The sequence below is a fragment of the Anas platyrhynchos genome, chromosome 5, assembly GCF_047663525.1.
Source record: "Anas platyrhynchos isolate ZD024472 breed Pekin duck chromosome 5, IASCAAS_PekinDuck_T2T, whole genome shotgun sequence".
Classification (NCBI taxonomy): domain Eukaryota; kingdom Metazoa; phylum Chordata; class Aves; order Anseriformes; family Anatidae; genus Anas; species Anas platyrhynchos.
This window is the reverse complement of record NC_092591.1, coordinates 41,439,690-41,458,091: the sequence shown is the minus strand read 5'-3', so window position 1 is coordinate 41,458,091 and position 18,402 is coordinate 41,439,690. Positions and strand designations below refer to the sequence as shown.

The following is an 18,402-nucleotide window of genomic DNA, read 5'->3' as shown; positions in this document are numbered from 1 at the left end:
AAGATCTAGTACTGTTAACCTAGCACTGCCAAATGCACTATTAAACCACGTCACTAAGCTCTACACCTACATGTACGTTTCCTGATACCATTCCAATAGCGAGCCTGTACTATTGACCATTGGAATGGTCACAACCCTTCCAGTGAAGACATTTTTCTTAATATCCAACCTAAACCTCTCCTAGTGCAACTTAAGGCTATTTTTGTCTTGTCTTATCACTTGGTGCTTGGTAGAATAGACCGATCCTCATCTTGCTATAACATAATTAGGCTTGCTTTAACATATGTAGAACGAGATAAGGTTTCCCAAACCTCCTTTTCTCCGGGCTAAACAATGTCAGCTCCCTCAAATGCTCCTCATAAGACTTGTTTTCCAGACCCTTCACCAGCTTCATTGCTCATGAAACTAAAAATTATCATGGAACACAGACATTCAAAAGGTACTAATATAATACACTGAGTTTGCATCTCTTGGTCCTAACCTGTGAGTAGTGATACTATCACAGTACTGTGTTGTTTTTTGTTCTTGTTTCTTCTAAATAAGATACATGGGTTTTACCTTCAATATGGTATAACAAACCATTATGAAAATAAAAACATGATGACTGGAAAGGGAGAAAGAAGTTCCAGCTTGACAATATGACAGTCATTTTGTTTCAAGCTTTACGTAAGTACCTTCTGAGAAATCTAGAGGTAGACATCTTGTATAAATGCTATGAGAGACCTGTAACTTTTCTCCATTCCCTAATCTTAAGGACCGAATTCATGACACTACACCACTGAATATGAAAAAAGCACCTATTCCATTTTTATGCCATCTGTGAAGATAGTTTTCAACTATGTCTCTAAACATCTTTTCTATAAATGTACTTCATAAAAAATTCATGAGTATGTAGTAAGACTCACAGATTTTATCACAACTGGTTTGCTGCAACCTACAGAACTCCTGTGTAGCTTTGTACTTTGTTAATGTTACATATAACCCAAATGCATGCCACATGAAATGTATTAATATTGCATCACAGATACATATAACGGAATTATATATCTGTGTTTATTCCTTTACACAAACAGCTGGTCAGTTGGAAATTTTTTTGGAAATTACTAAGAAGTACTAGAAATTCGATAAGGTTTCTCATGAACCAAAGACTATAAGAATAATTATAGACTACAGTTCATTTCAATGGCTATGACACATCACAACGATTCATTCAAGGCTGATGCCCACAATGCTCCAAAAACATAGGTAATCAATCACATTCAACAGCAGCACTGGTGTAGGCTTCAGCAGAAGTATTAGGTGTGGAACCTGGCACTAGAAGAACAGGCTCAATGCCAGCATAAGTAGAGCTGCCAGACTCTGTTTAGTAGCTATATTCAAATCTCATACAAATGTTGGTCTTCCATTCCTGTCGACAGAGAAAATAATCTAAGAATGTAAAACTAAAAGTTACAGACTGTCACAAATAGACCAACTTTCCCTGAATAATATTCTCATCTTTTTAAAAACAACAACAAAAAAAAATCAAGCTTGCTATAATGACATTTTAATTAAATCTTACAGAACCTATTTTACCACATAACATTTTCATGTTACTTCACAGAAGCAATATATTTTCCCGTTTGTTACACTGTTTCTCCCACACCCACTGTACATTGTGATACCAACCTAATTCTGGATCAGAGCCTGCATGCATGCATATGTTTAACTATATTCACATAACTCATGTCATTGATGTAAGCACACTCAGAATGAAGTTAAGCAAATGCACGAGCGTTCCAAGATCCAAATTCTCCCGTTGAAAAAGCCTGGGAGCTAGGACTTTGACTGATACAGCTGAAATTCCATGTAGTGGTCTTTTATGAAAACAACAGATTGTCATCTTAAAAAGCTTATATTCGCCACCATAAAAACTGGTATAAAAACCTATCACAACAAAATTCCAAAACTGATAGTTTCCCACTGAGCAGCAATGAGAATATAGTGTGGCAGAGAGCTCACAAGACATAAGGGAAGACTCTTTATTCTTCGCGGTTTACCTTGACAACATAACTCCTTAGAATAAATATAATGAGGGAGACCACATACATCTCTTTGCAGTATTTCAAGTACAGTATACAGACACACAGGACAGAAAGTCCTATACTATGAAAGACTTTAAAATAAACTACTTTTATTATGAAAAGAGAAAAAAAAAATCTCCCTTTTCAGAAAATTGGACTGAATCTGCAATCAAATGGAGTAGGAAAGAAAATCCTTTATTTTGACATAAATCACTGTACAATGAAGAGAATTCTGCAGTTATTTCTTAAAAAGTTTACAAAAGTACTTGTAACAAACAAACTGGAGTTACCCATATTTTTACCATGCAGAAAGGAAATTAAACGTTACCAGGTAGAAATAACATTAAATGATGACAAGGTATTAAAAAAAAAATGCCACCAACAAAACAGGTTTTGCAACTTGAAATTTCCTCCTGTACCCTTTAATACCACTTAAAAAGTCTAGTTCCTGAAGCTAAAGTCCTAGATGGAGATTGATTAAAATAATTCAGGCTAGAAGAAACTGGACAGAAAGAGGTTACAAAGTGAAATCAAATCTGACCTGCAGGACCACACTCCTTTAGTACAAAAGGCATGTAAATATCTCCCAAGTGCCTTTTCTAATATGTTAAAAATCATTCATCTCCAATTTAACCTGTGAAATTGATTTGTTGACAGGGACATAACTGCTTGCAATACTGAAATGTGTTCCACCAATGTAAAACATGCCAAGATGTTTTATAACCAGGAAAATAAATGAGCCTTGCAATATCAATTTATGGTAGGTAAATACAATGCAATACTATGAATTAGTAATCCTACTACAAGAAAGTACACATCAGATATGATTATCTGTTGCAGACGAATAGGCTCCTTTCCTTGTGCCAAATGTAGCAAGAAAGCTACATGGCTCCCTCTCATTCTGGACTATCCCCAACCTAAGGAGCTGCAGTTTTACAGCTTGTGTCATTTGATGTATCTGTCTTTCTACCCATTGGGACTCAGAGAACAGAGCATTCATTATTAAATGTGGGCAAGAGCAATTATTAGAACATAAATGATAGCTAATATGTTCACTACTGGTATCAGAAGTACGCTCAGAAAGAATTACCAAATCAACAGAAGCTCCATTTCTGTTTCATTTCTGTTTCTGATCATTTAAAAGACAATACAGTTCAACACAGTAACAGAACATTATAATATGGGGAAAATACAAATGTTTTGCAAGTTCATTTTGCTGGCAATGTAAAAAGGAAAAAAAGAATAGTTATTGCACTTTTAAACAGTTATATTTTACCTTATTTGGAAATATAATAATTAAATATGTATTGAATACAAAAGCTGATACATTTGATTTAAAAAATGCTGGAAAATGCTTCTGAAATTGCTTCCCACTCAACAAATTTAAACGTGCAAAAGACACAATCATACTGGCCAAGTAAAATAGCAATGAAACTAGATATGTGTATTATGTATATCACAGCAGTGACCCTGTTTTTTTTACAATGAAGTAAATGAGACAACCATGAATTTTCAGCATGAGTGTTTTATTTGCATTATTTATTCTTAATGTTTTTGAAGAATACCTGCGAAAAAAAGTTTTCTTACACCATTTTTTATCCTAATTTTTAATAGCGTTCTAATAATAAAATCATACATTTGATTATCTCTTTAGTCTTTTCTGTATCACTAATAATGAAAGAAAGAAGGAGGCATAAAAAGAGAGCTTGAATTATTATGCAAAAATACATCTTGAAGTTGCACAGTAATGTATTAAACCAGAACAGTGAGTAAAATGTTATTTCCCCCCAGGCACAAGGGCTCATTTTGCTGCCAGAAACAATCTAAAGCAAATTTCTACCCAGGCTTTGTAGTTAAACATGAAGAAATTTATCTGAAGAAAATGCATTATAGAGGAGGAAAGACAACAGAGACTAAGGTACACTAGCTATGATTGCATAATGATTATAAAGTAAATTTAAAGAATGTAAAACTAACACTTGTAGAACATAACTAAGATAAAATAGAATAAAAGTTAGAAATAAATAGAATAAAAGTTAAAAATATGTATGAATCAGTTGAAATGATAACAAAACTGATATCATAATACTTATTAGAATTACACATCACTGTGCAGACTATTAATGGTTTCTACAAAGAGCTTCTATAAGTGGCCACTTTTATGCATTGCTCATAATAGAGTGTTTTGCCCAATTTTCAGTAATCCCTTAAAAGCCTGAAATGAAAATTAATTCTCCTCCTAAAATAGTTTTTTTTTTTTTTTTTCCCCTGCAGCGATTTGTTATTGGCTTTCAAGTGCTGAATTACTAACTGATATTTATTTTTTTTATGAACTTGTAAGCACAAAATAGTGAGAAAAAAATACAGTCCTACAGGCATTTCATTCTTGAAAGTCTCTCTATTATTACTTAGTTAAACTGTGCTAACTTCGTAACATGCTATGCTCTGAAAGATTGACTGGTTCTCCATATTCACAGCTTCTTGAAAACCCAGCTTATTTTATCATGACATAAAATAAATTAATCTATAGACAAAACATTCTGATACTTTTCATTGTGAGGCAGCCATGGCATAAAACAGACTATTTTCCTTTTAACTCTATAAGACATTAGTTTATATACCAAAATCCAGGGCATGCCTCTGTAAACCTTACCTCTTAGGGAATGTGACAGCTTTGTCTACAATGAATTTGAAATATGATTCACTACAATGCTACTTGAAACTGTGAACATTTAACCAAATCTAAAACATCTATGTATGAGGGAAAAAAGCTTCTGAACAGATAAAAGTAAAATCTTGATTCTCATATAAAATGTTATGCATTTTAATATGACTTTTGCCTGATTTATATAAAGCTTTGTGTTTTTCATTTTCCCTAGCCTGTCACATTGCTGAGATGTATGGTGTATGTTAGCATCAAGTTTGCCAGGAGCAACAAAGTCAGTGCTCTTAAAGAAATATTAATATATTATCACTAGTCCCCACCATGCCCCCACCACCAATTTTCTCTTATTCAGACTATATGGGTTTTCCTCACATAGTTAGTTAACATCCACACTCTACTACACACATATTTGAAAGAAATGCAAACTAGAAATGGACAGGGTGGAATACAATTTACTTTCTGTGGCAAGAATGAGGTCATCATGAAATAAACAAACAAACAAACAAATAAATAATGTAGATATTGTATCTGTTTGGAAAGATTTAAAAAAAAAAAGAGGTAAAAAAGTGTATCAGATATTGAAGAAAATATGGAAATGTAGTTGCTCAAAACAGATGAGATGTAAAACATCTGTGGAATAACATTTTATAACAATCCTTGAACCTAGAAGAGGTTCAGTGATCACCGAAGTGTAGAAAGAAGTAGGAAAACCTGTAAAGAGATGACTACAACAGTAGCAGGAAGATCATGAGACATGCTTTCCAACAACAACAACAAAAATTAGGAAAAATGACTCACTTGACCTTCTTATCTCACATAAAAGTTTGCAATACTTAAGCCACTAGAGTTCTTATTCCTGTTCTGCTTCCATGGAATCAGAAGCTAAAAGAACAATCCCAGTGAACTACTAAGAATTCTCTTAAGCTCTTTGATGACTATATATTCTCTACATGATTTAGAGTCATTAATTAGATGTATATTTCATATGGAAAAAATTAAATGACCAACCAGTGTTTTTTTCTTTTTTTTTTTTTTTAAACAAAACAAACAAACAAACAAAAAAACTCAACCACTTGTGGGCCAGAAGGTTTTAAAATCAGTCACTTTGCATCAAAAACAGCATAAATAGATGTCACCTCCCAACAAGTCAACACTGGTCACACAGTTACTAATACAGCTGTGTTCCATGGTGTGGCTAGCTGTATGACACAGGTTACATATCTGCTTGGTTGCACCATGTTGACTAAGCACCTTGAGGTTTCAAGATGAAAAATGCTACACAAATATACTACCTTCATTCATTTGACACAAGGAAGCATTTGTGTTGAACTTTTCTAATGGAAAACTCAGAAATTCAACTAAATATGTACAAAGTTACTTCAAAGTAACATGAGAGTATGTAGCTTAACAACAAATCTTGACAAAAAATCAACAACAACACATAGCTTTAAAGGGAGATGACATTTGGAATCTACTTGCCTTATTCTCCAGGTGCAATTTTAAAAAACGAAGGTAAGCCACAGGTGCAAATGCATCAGCTGAATGCACAACCACCTTTGCTGAATCTCTGAAATACAAAATTATTAGCATCACATATTAATGTATAAATTTACATTTAAACTGTCAATGTTTAGTCACTGTACAACAGACTGTAAAGTAACTTATTGATTATCTATTAGTTAATTGTGTTTTTTTAATAACAATTAAGAAAACAAGTTTGACATATAAAGTCACTTTGTTCAACAACACATTATCTTTACTAATTTTGAAAAGGAGTAACTGTACTTTCAGACCAGCACTGAGAGATTTAGCTAGCTGTAGCTTTTGCAATCATAACTGACATTCTGTTTTGCATTCCAGAGACTAATATGTAAAGCAATCTCTTCATTGCATCAACAGAAGATTTTTTTAAAAGTCTTTTTTTCCTCAAGTGATTCTCCAGGGACCAGTTCTTGAAGTATTAACACCATACAATATTTCACGCTGAGAAACTGACTGATTTGACCATCTTGCATCTGATACTGAAGACTACTAGACACAACTTTTTAATGCCAAATGTGTTTGTAACAATGATAAACTTCCTGTGTGCTGATTCAAATTAGTTAATTGTAGTTTTCATTTTTACAGACACAATCTGTCACACTTTCATTCAGAAGAGGCAGTATCTGTTATATCCATATGCATGGTTTTACTGCTTAAGCAAAAGGTAGCTCTAGGAAACAAACATCAGAAGGTGAGAAATTCAAAGAAAACATAAGAGAAACTTAGATGCATTAAAAGAAAACCTGAAAATTGTTATAAGCAAGGCTAAGGACACGCAGATAATTTTCCTGAAGCCACGGTGCCCTTGATACCCTCACAGTATACAACGAAATCCTGTTTGGAATCCCCAAGCCTAGCTCCTCTCAAGTAATGACACATGCAAAAACCATGCAAACTGGAAACAATTGAAGTCTTGGCCAGATTCCACTGACTTAATGACAGCGTAAAATTAACAGAAATATATGCTTTTTAAAATGTGACTTAAGATTTAGAACAAAAAACTCATTGAGATAATCACCATTAGTATATTGCACAATAATGATAAATACTTCTAGCATAAGAAACTCTGCTTCTCTTTTAATAAACTTTTAAAGAAATTTTTTGATAGTCAGGTCTCCAGCTTCAGTCCTGAGACTTACCATCAAGATTTTAAAGACAAAATATTATGTATTCTTTTAAATTTCCTTAAAGATTGTTCTTTAAGATTAAAGTAATTCTTTTCAAATGATCACGGTGTCTTTTTCTTTTACTTTTAACAGAAATATCGTAAATGGGTAGAAAATCAGTTTGGAAATCTTTAGTATGGGAAAACAATGTTAGAAATCAGACATTAAGGAAAAGCAAAATTTTAGGGTTATTCATTGGACATGTCTGCTTAATTTAAACACCTAGTAACTTTTTTAAAATACTAAATTCTGAAGTAAAAGTGGCAGTACTACTTGTAATCCCAATTCAGCAGTACAGTAGTATGCATGCTGTACTGATACACAGGTATCCATTGATACCTACATTGTATGTCCAATAACTTCACAATTTTTTAGCACTTATTCGTTATTCAAGTATTGTAAATAGCAAGACATCACAAACATTTCTTCTAGGTATGAAATACATTGCTATGACATATAGCTAACACATTGATCTTTGATGATGCCATAGTAGATGTCTGGTTTAATACGTCAGTATTTCTCAACTAATGGGTCAAAATAGATAGAATATGTGGCGTTGAAAATAGTATTACGATACATGTCAAATAAAATTTTTCTTCAAACACTTCATTTTCTGTCAGCCTCTCAGAACATACATCATTGTTCTAATAAAATTCTAACAAATAGAATCTTTTTCAATACTAAATGTAATAGAGGTGGAAAATAGAACAGTTTTGTTTTCAACAATAAGTCACAGGAATTTTATTGATGAATATTTTCAGAAGACTTTTGAAAGCAACAAAAAGTAGTTTGAAAAACGTTCTGAATTATCTAGTTTTAAAATCATAATCATCTGATCCCTCAAAACTTATTGAAGACCCGGGAAATATCTATTTACTTTAAAACAGTCAGAAATATTTTCCGAAGACAAACATGACTAGTAAGAGCAAGCCTTTTTGGTTTTCCTCTTATTCTGAGATTTAGTATTGACTCCAAACCTGGAACCCTAAACCTAAACACAAAGGTAATGACAACATTTATCAGTGTAAAATTGTATTTCCAAAATATTTTCAGTATGTCAATTTAACTTAAAAAATATAAAACACTTTGTGTTCCATAAATATTAATGGGCCTTTATCATAAGGGTATATATTAGATGGCATTCACATAGATGAGGACTACATCTCTCTGATTTGCAGAGGTGTCAATCAATTGCACTATAAATATCGGTGTAATAACAGACAGAAAATGATTGGTATGTCTTAAATATTGAGTATAAGAAAGCTGACAACTGGATTACAACAATCTGGTAAAACCAGATAAAACACGTTTGACTCTTGGTTGACTACTCTGGTTGTAAGATTTTATTATTTGTTTTTAATGCTAAATCTTGTTTATTTTCAATTATTTCATGCAATTTGGCATGCTTGGTTTGTGAAGTGTATTTTTTGATGAAGATTGAATGGAATGGCAAGAATTCAATTTAATATTCAAATGCAAATTTAATCTTATGCTCTTACACTAAATAGACTCCCACTTCTCTATAAGTCACACATCGAGGTTATTTTTATTTTTTTTCCTTGGTCTAGATTTCCTTTCTCAAAGATGACACTGTGGAAATATATCACAAGTCTCATGTGACAAAAGCAGCAACCAGTGAAAATGCTACCCAAAAGTAGTTTTATAAACGTTAGGCATATTTTCTCCTCTTTTACTAGGTTTATGTGGCAAAGTTAAGAAAGGTTAAAAAAAAACAACAACAAATGCTGCACAGCAGTTGTGAGAGGGGGTAATTAAGAAAAAAATATGTCAGAAACAACCCTACAGACACCAAGGTCAGTGAAGAAGCAGATGCTCCAGGTGCTGGAGCAGAGATTCCTCTGTAGCTTGTGGAGAGGACCATGGTGATGCAGGTTGTCTCCTTGCAGCCCATGAAGGACCATGTTGGAATAAATATCCTTTCTGCAGACTGTGAAGGAAGACACAGGGCTGCAGCAGGTGGATGTGCCCTGAAAGAAGCTGTCACCTGGGGAGAGCCCATGCAGGGGCAGGCTCCTGGCAAGAGCTGCAGCCCATGGGGTCCCACATTGGAGCAGACCAATAATTTCCCCCAAGTCAAGTCTGTTTTGCCCATGATGGTATTGGGTAAGTCATTTCCCTGTCTTTATCTTAACTCACAAGCTCCTTAACTGCATTTTCTTGCCCTGTGTGACTAAGGAAGTAGAGAGTAAAGGTGTCTTGGTGGGCACCTGACAGCCAGCCAAGATTAACCCACTATACCTATTATACAGGAAAGAATTATCTCCAATATCTTCCATAGAAACTTTCTCTAGCGAAAAGTTTCCAAGGAACTTAGGACCTTGAAAAATCTGTACAGGTTTCAACCTCTAGCTTGTAATTCTTAAAATTCCATTTATGCCTCAAAAAAGTATCAGGATATATACCACAATCACAGTTATCACAGTTATCTAAACATTTGGAAACTGTACCAGCATAACCAATAACATAGTCTGTTTAGCTTCACACAGCGTGCATGAAAAACAAGAATAAAAAGTAGAAAATAACATTATTATAAATAACTTATTTAATGAAGAAGAAACTACAAATATTTTCAGTGTAAAAAGTAATAGATTTTCACACAAATGTCCCTCTCAAAAGCTATGCCTTTATGACAAAGTAGTAGAAGAGCTAAGCAGGGCCTGTAGGTGTAGGCCTTAGCTCTACACCTGGGAGACACAATGTCAGCATAGCTATTCAGTTTCCATTACAGAAATGTATATTTAGAACTAGCTTGAGTAGCTGTTTAACAGCCTACTGTGTTTATATTTATTATTATACAAACACTGATTTATATACTTGTCTTTTCCTGCATTTTTGTGCATTTATTGTTAACTTTTGTTATTATTTGGAGTGTGGCCAATAGAAATAAGGACAAGTCAGCCTCTGTTTTAGCTAGTCCAACTATTCAGTTGTCTGAATGGCTCATTAAACCACTGACAGTCAGAAATACATTCATAATATATATTAAGATATTCTTACTTAAACTGGAATTTGGCTGATCCCAAACCAAGGGCACAATGTGCTTTCCTAAATGTGTTCTCAAACTCTTTGCAAATATAGTTCCTGTAGGACCTGATGGCAGGATAAAAAAATGTTCTCTCCCCACACAACACCAACCAAAAATTTCTCGAGACTTAACAGTTTTCTACGCAATGTGTTATGTATGCTAAAAATCCATTGCGTGTATGCAAAGAGAGCTTTCTAAAGAAGGATTATGCATCTTAATTCCAACGGAACTCCCAGATTTAATCTGTAGCATAAACCCCCAAATAAATAGTACAAATGTAAATGATAAGCCAAACACATTTAAGTGCAAAAACTTATAGAAGCGTATTTCATCCATCAGTTAAAACCTAGCTACTCTTCTGAAGTATATGCTTTACTTCAAGTGTTGTAATACAAATGCTGATTAGGCCACAATTGCCTGGTAACTGGTAGTTTCACTCCTTAAAAAAAAAAAAAAAAGTTTAGCAAAATTCTGCCTCTGACACCTACTGGAATTTATGAGAACTTGTCAATTTAATAGAAATCATATCAGACCTTAAATGGAAAAACGAATCTTGTACTAGCAAAGATTTTGCAATTTTTTTCTTTTTCTAGAAAGAGACCAAACTGGTTCAATCTGCGTGTACATTGTGTTGTTTTGTCCTAGTTCTTCCCACAGTTTATTTGTCATAATGCATACTTACGCACCACACATGCTTTATTCTACCCTCCTGCTTAACTTTCCAACTCCTACCAATTAGCACGTTAGTTCTCAAACTACTACTTCTACCTAGGACTAATTGCCCTCAGACAATATTCTTCAACAAGTCTCACTTCCTAGATCCACAAGTCCATCCACAAACTTAAATCCAGTTTAAGGATTCCACATTCTTACTTTCTGAATTTTCCTCTTATTAGAGAATTCCATAGCTTTCCTATATGGAGATGTCTCCAGGCTCAAATTATCTAGTTTAGTTGACTACAGAGGATTTATCTTCCAGTCAACCAATAGCTCTGCAGACATCAACTAGACTAGCTTCTATCCCTTTGCCCATTTTGTATATTTTTTTTTTCTGTCTTACTGCCATGCAATGAAACAAAGTTGAACAGCTCTTAGTTTTCTGCTCCATATATAGATAGAACCCATCACTATGGAAAAATTAAACAAATAGGTCTTCAACATGAAAGCCTTAACCATGTCTATCTTTTCTACAATCTTGACCTTTCCTAAGATGATCATCACCAAATACATGATTAGTATTCTGTTTACTTGGCTAAGAAAAGGAACAGCAATCAAAACATCTCACTCAAAGCTTACCTTAGCTATTTAACAGTTTAACAAGAAACTTACATCAAGACTCATCAACCATATCCCACTACACAGATTTTAGCAATTTATGTTGAAGGAATAAGGTATTTAGTGCAAGTTAGATGGATTCACCGAAGTTTGTATTCAAAATATCCTCTAATAATTAAAGAATCACGTTGATCATTCTAAGCTGCTAAATTTACACAAGCCCACCTGCAAACACATGCACACACACACACACAGTTAATGGAACCCACAGGCTACTGATGTGGCAGTTTATCAAATGTAGCTGTAATGAAAGATAAATATTACAGGCAATTCGCACTTCATGAAAGGATAAAAGTGTCAGTGTGTAGGTACCAGTTTTACTGCAGGCCATAATCAGCAAGTAAACGAAAAGTGCAAATGTCTAAAAAGTTTATAGCCTTCTATGAAGGCCTCGTCTTGTCAGGTATTGATTTAGGTTTTTGGAGGACTTTGCCAGTGTTAAATGAAGTGAGTGTTTGTGAACTTAGAGGACATGTTTTACCTCTGCCAACACAAGTTGCCTCCAGCTAAATGAGAATTTGTTCACATTGCTTTAATATAAGGAAATGGAAGAAAGTGTTCCTTACACAACAATTTTCTTCTTAAACAGAGGGCAGTCCAGAGTGAATGTTTCATATTCTCCACCTTCTCCGCAAACGTGGACTCCGTATTTCTCAGAAAGCTAACACAAAAGGGAAATTTAAATATGTAAGCATTACTCTATTAAAGATATTTTGCATAAAATTTCAGTGTGTACTTTCTAAAAGACCACATATTAGAAGGCTGAAAAAAATTAAATATCACATAGAGGGTTCTTGACTTCTTTGTATGGCCCATCACAATGATCTAAGAATTATCAATGTGTTATATTTAAGTAGAACTGGCACTATAATGTTCAGATAAACAAATGAAATCCTAGTAATTCTTCCACAGTAGACAGGAAAGGTTGTTCAGACACCCAAATTTGGTTCTCTCTCTTTAGCATAGAGTTCACTTCTGTGACAATCTTGTACTATAAACCAATACAAGATGTAACACTTTACATAGAAGTATACAACAAATATAATTTTTGGCTACAGATTCAACAATTGCTTCTACATCTTGGTAAATATCCACTATTCCCCAATATTCTAACAAATAGAATCAACAGATTTTCTAATAGTGAAAAGTTAAAAAAAAAAAAAGTAGCGATATGTTATTTCGTTTCCAAATTGTACTGAATACACTGTCAGCATATAAATTTATAAATATTCCTGAAGATCTCAATATCCAACTAAAACACATAATTGTTTTTTACAATTAATTAATTAATTGTCCAATAAATTCAAAATAAGAGACGTGACTAGTTTAATTATTCAGTGCTCTATAAATGAGTAGCTGTAGAGCATGACCCAAAGTTCTTTTGCTTGAGTTGAGTGCACAACTGCTGTATAGTTTTCTCTGTAATTCTACATTAATATATTGTACCAATAGGTACATTAATATATTGTACCAAGCACCTGCACCATGCCCAGAGCATAGCAGCACCATCCCTTTTTCTGCAGAAGAAATTCCTATCCTGATCAGCAGATTGTATCATCTCAAAGTGTTCCAGCAGTAGCTGCTTCAAAACAAGTCCTGTCCAGATTTTTTCATACAAAGAAAGCATTAGTTCATGACTACCTAAACTGCAGTCCTCAACCCAATGTCATTATTGGGAATATTTATTTAATCCCGTTATGCTTTCCCTTAGAGGAACAGATGCATAATATGATGCTTTTTCAGTTGAAGTAGGAACACTGTTCTCCACCACATGTAGGAGGACATGGTTGGAAAAAGTCTGACTGAGGGCTTTACAATAATCCAACATCTCTTGTTTGTCAATTTTTAGGTAAATAAGAGACTCCTAATTTTATATTGTAGGTTCAATTCTGCATGTGGTTATCAGAACCATGTGTAGCAATCCCATTTGATATATTCAAATGATACTGTATTTTTAGTATTGAAATTGAATGTATAGTTAGTGTTACTATACTCTAGAGTTTTCTCAAAGGTTTTTATTTTAAAAATTTGAAGAATATTTACAGCTTCAGCCATCACCTTAGCTAAAAAGAAAATCAAAAGCATGAAAGACAAGTTTGAAATACATGAACCTTTTTGTCATACAATTAAAGACCAAATTTTAAATTTAAGAAATTAAACAAAAGGCCTGAGTCCTCTTCAACTTTTATTTTGAAGGAAAGTATAAGTGCTCTGAGAAGACAATTCCTAAGTAATACTCTACGTGACCTTCTATTGGAAAAATCTCAATCTCTTTTGCAAGACATATTAGATGATGTTTTGAATGTATTGTTATCCGAGACGTTTTTCATTTCCCTTTCACATTTTCATTTAAAGAAAAGTAACTGGAGAAAAACTTTAATCAAGTGCTCATTAAAAAATTGCACTCCTGGCATAAGAGAGAACTTCATCTGTCAACAGTGGCAAAAAAATTTCCATAGGACAAATATATCAAGAATAATTAATGTTGATGCAATAAGAATGGACAGTCTACAAAACAGTTAGTCAAAACCTTTTATTCTTCTTGCTGTAGCTTCCACTGGCAGGGGAAAAAAAGGAAGGAAGGAAGGAAGGAAGGAAGGAAGGAAGGAAGGAAGGAAGGAAGGAAGGAAGGAAGGAAGGAAGGAAGGAAGGAAGGAAGGAAGGAAGGAACAACAAAAATAAACAAAACTCTGAGGTAAAATGGAAGAGAAAACTGGACAAGATCTTTGTACCAGTAACCTTTTCCACAGGGAACACAAGAAATGACTGTTTACAAGCCATTTTTAAAATTGGCAGGTTTGCTTGTAAACTTCAGAGCCTAGAATAATTATTGCCTATTTAACATCAAATACTCAAAAGATGTGAGACTCTTTCCTGCCTTTGTTGTGGGAAATCCCTTTTTTCAGTGTCACTGACTTTAAGATTGTACTTGACACCAATCACATAAGATGCTAAAGGATTTTCACTTGCCCCTGTCAACAGGAGCTGAGGATATTCAGCACCTCATAGAAAGATACCTAATGTTCATTTGCTAAAGAAGTGAGCAGTATTTTAAAGATTCCATCAACAACATCAGAACTTTGCCTTTTAATCATTTGTTTACATTTTTCAGAAATTGTTTTGCAAGTTGGACAGTACATTCATAATAATATAGCAACTTAGACGAATCTCTATTTTGTTATGCTAAATCTGCCTTTTAGTTCAGATAAGCCAGAAATTTAAAAATTACACAACTAAAAATTCAAGTCCAATTTGAAATCTGAAAGAATTATACAGTGAAAACAATTTCTACACTATTCAAAATCCATCTTAACTCAAATACACAAAGTGTAAGTCCAAATATTACCCAATGAACAGTCTTTTCTGACATTGGAAATGAAACAGGAGTAAAGTTGACTTTCTCACTGATGTTGAATAATCAAAGATAGAATATCTGAATGCTAGTGCTTCTTGTTTCAAGTGAAAACTTTTTTTCCCCAGACAGAAATTGTAACAGCTAGTAAATTCTCTGTAATTACAGAAATGTTCTTTACATCAAGAAGTACTCGACAACTTCTAAGGCAAGCACACAGATGACTAAACAATTTCTTACTGTCTATTATAGAGACAGAAGTACAGACAAATATTACAATAATATACATTTAACATTCTATTCATGGATTTCAAGGAGTCTGTAAGAAGTCTCTGAGATTTGGCAGGTTGCCAACAAATTCTTTAGTGTAAAACCTACAGTTTAGGTTCCCATGTATATGGGAAACAGTGGTACATGGAACAATACAGTAATTTAGGAATTATGCTGCAACCATTCATCAATAACTAATCAAAGACAATAATCAAAAATAATTTAGAACAAAAATAATTCAAGAACCTTCATTGCCACTGTTCTGAGCCAGTAAAATTCACCCCTGAAAAAAGTATGGGTTGTACTCAAACCTCCTGTATATAGTCAGAAAAAAAAAAAAAAAGCAAAATTAATTCCAAGTTTTTTCCACTCAATACAATCAGAAGACCAGAAATTTAAGCGACTATGTATTGTTTCCAAAGTTAAATAATTGATTGGATGAAAGCAGAGTTTCCCCTCCCACTCTTTCCATTAATATTGACACTTGTTTTATAATGTCTCAGATAAAATAGCTACTTCATGCTTATTTCCTGTATGTCTAACAGACAAATTACAATGTGATATAAATTGATTTTGATTTTATTGTTAGTTCCTTAAGGTTACCTATTAGAATAAAATAAGTTTATATCATGCAGTCTCAACTCCTGATCTTAGTAACAGAGAAGCGGAACTTTAACTTTCACATGCTAAAATGTAAAGAAGGATGTTTCCATGAAATCCCAGATCAAAATAAGTTGCGTGACTTGATACAGAACATGTTACAGTAGTATATCAAAGACCCTGTTATACTCAGAGGCATTTTTCTGGTCACTGAAGTAACGAACATATAAACTGGCTTTCAACAAAACTCAAGAACAGGTAAAACACTATTTAATTTTTTTTTATACAGAACAGCAGAAATTCACACAAACTTGCATGCCACACTAGCAAAAATGCTACAAGGAAAAATCTTACACCCTGCTGAATATAAAACTACTTTATTGACATCTAAAATGATTTTAAGATAACCCAGAAGAGAATCCCACTGTCTACCAGAATTTCTGGTGTTGAAGACTTCACTGGGTTGTGAAAGAATGTGTCAAATCATTAACCTAAGCTTTTCTCTACAGTCTATAGCTAATGATTTGATTTCATTAGGCCTTTACTGGATAAGTATCCAGTAAAAACAATATATTTGCACTTACTTTATCTGTCACAGCATGCATACATACAGAAGAAAGTTACATGAACAAACATCAGCAATGCAGTCTCCGTCCAAAAAAAACTTGACAACCAGTTACAAATAGCGTCAGAATGTCTTATTACATTTAACCATTCTACCAAACTATTCTATGATACAGATATCATAGAATATGATATTCTATAGATATCTATATATCTATATAGATATATAGAATAGATACAGAATATATCTATATATATAGATATATATATAGATATATAGAATATCATAGAATACCTTAAGATCATTGCTGTTCTATTTATTGGCATATCAATAAAAGATAAAAACGACAAAGGTGGGCTTTGAGAAATATTAAATCATGACAGTGAGAACTTCAATAAAATCAACTAATAAGCAGTTTAGCCAAGTTATCAGGAAGAATCTGAGTACTTTGGGATTTCTTAATTCATGATTTTCTTTTTTAAAGTGAATGATCAAATGGAAAAAAAAGTAAGACAATCTGAGTGTCTTGAACATTCATTCTTCATAATTAGCTTTGCCAACTATCTATCCTTATGCCTCAAGCTATATAAATGACTAAGAAAATTAAGTTAAACAACAAGAAGTATTTTTAGGAATTGTTTTGTGCAAATTTAGATGGCTTAGGCTAATAAAGTTTACAGCAAAACTCTGTAAATAGCTAAACACAAAGAGTTGTGGGTTGTTAACTGTCTTGTGGACAAGAAATCAGTAAACTCTGTCACAAAACAACATACAAAAACACATTTTCAGGTCAATTATTCTCAAATTGTACTTAGCTCAATTTTTGATGCTTCTACCTCAAACCCAAAAGAGACTTACAAAATCTGGTCTTTTTATTCCTAGTTATATAATTTATCTTAAATATATATATATATCATATATATATATAGTATCTAAATTGCATGCAATTATTTAATTTTATCTTATTTACACGTGCTAATATTTTCTTAATATTGAAGCTTCTTGCCCTTATTCTGTTTTAAAGATGCTGGCAACAATTGTGAACTACCTTCAAAAGGAATGTTTTTCATACTGAAAGTGTTTATCAGAGGCCAATGTTCTCTGTACAATAAACGTTAGGTTAGGATCTAATTTCTCAAATAACTAAGTATTTTTGATCAAGTTAATTTTACAACTAGAAAGTGATGTTGCAGAAAGTCAATAACTTTGCCTGTATTCTTTCAGTAATACCTCCAAAAGATAAGGCTCCATTTGATCCAATGTTTTTCCTAGATGCTTATCTGGATCTAAACCTGGAGTGGAAAAAAGAAAAAAATGTGTTAAAATATGTTTTTAAAAGTACTATTATTATTATTTTTTAATTATTTCTTTCTTTATGCTACATATCTCCCTAAGAAAATAATCCTACTGTATCTAAAATAAGTGTAATCCTAAGGAAAACAAACTTTGTCAGAATTGTCTCATCCCCTCTGGGCAAGTCATTTCCATGTTTGTGAAGAATAAGGCCAGTATCTTTTGCACTGCATGTCAATTAAAAAAGCTATCATTTTCCTTTATTCGAAATTTCAGTAACCAGTAAACATCTTGGTCCACAGTAATAAATAAATAAATAAATAAACTACACAGAAATAACCTTCCTAAGTCAGAAGTTACCTTTCTATATACATATTGAATTAAAATACTAGTTAATTTCTTGTAGTTCCTGCAAGAGAGATACATAAATTATTGGAGGGGACACAGACTACTTTCTGTAATAAAAACTCTTTTGTGTGTGTTACCCTTAATCTTTGTGTTACTT

The 18,402-nt window shown here is 33.1% G+C and overlaps 1 protein-coding gene across 3 annotated transcripts in view; it reads right to left on the bottom strand.

Annotated features, from left to right (window-relative positions):
* The window catches only part of DPH6 (diphthamine biosynthesis 6), a 196,472-nt gene that overhangs the window by 115,984 nt on the left and 62,086 nt on the right, over positions 1-18,402 (bottom strand). For all 3 annotated transcript variants that reach the window (XM_072038918.1, XM_027458247.3, XM_027458245.3), the window contains exons 6-8: positions 17,835-17,896; positions 12,384-12,478; positions 6,208-6,295 (exon numbers count right to left, since the gene is read on the bottom strand). In XM_072038918.1, coding sequence (XP_071895019.1) covers positions 6,208-6,295; positions 12,384-12,478; positions 17,835-17,896 — 245 coding nt within the window. The remainder of the gene's footprint in view (positions 1-6,207; positions 6,296-12,383; positions 12,479-17,834; positions 17,897-18,402) is intronic.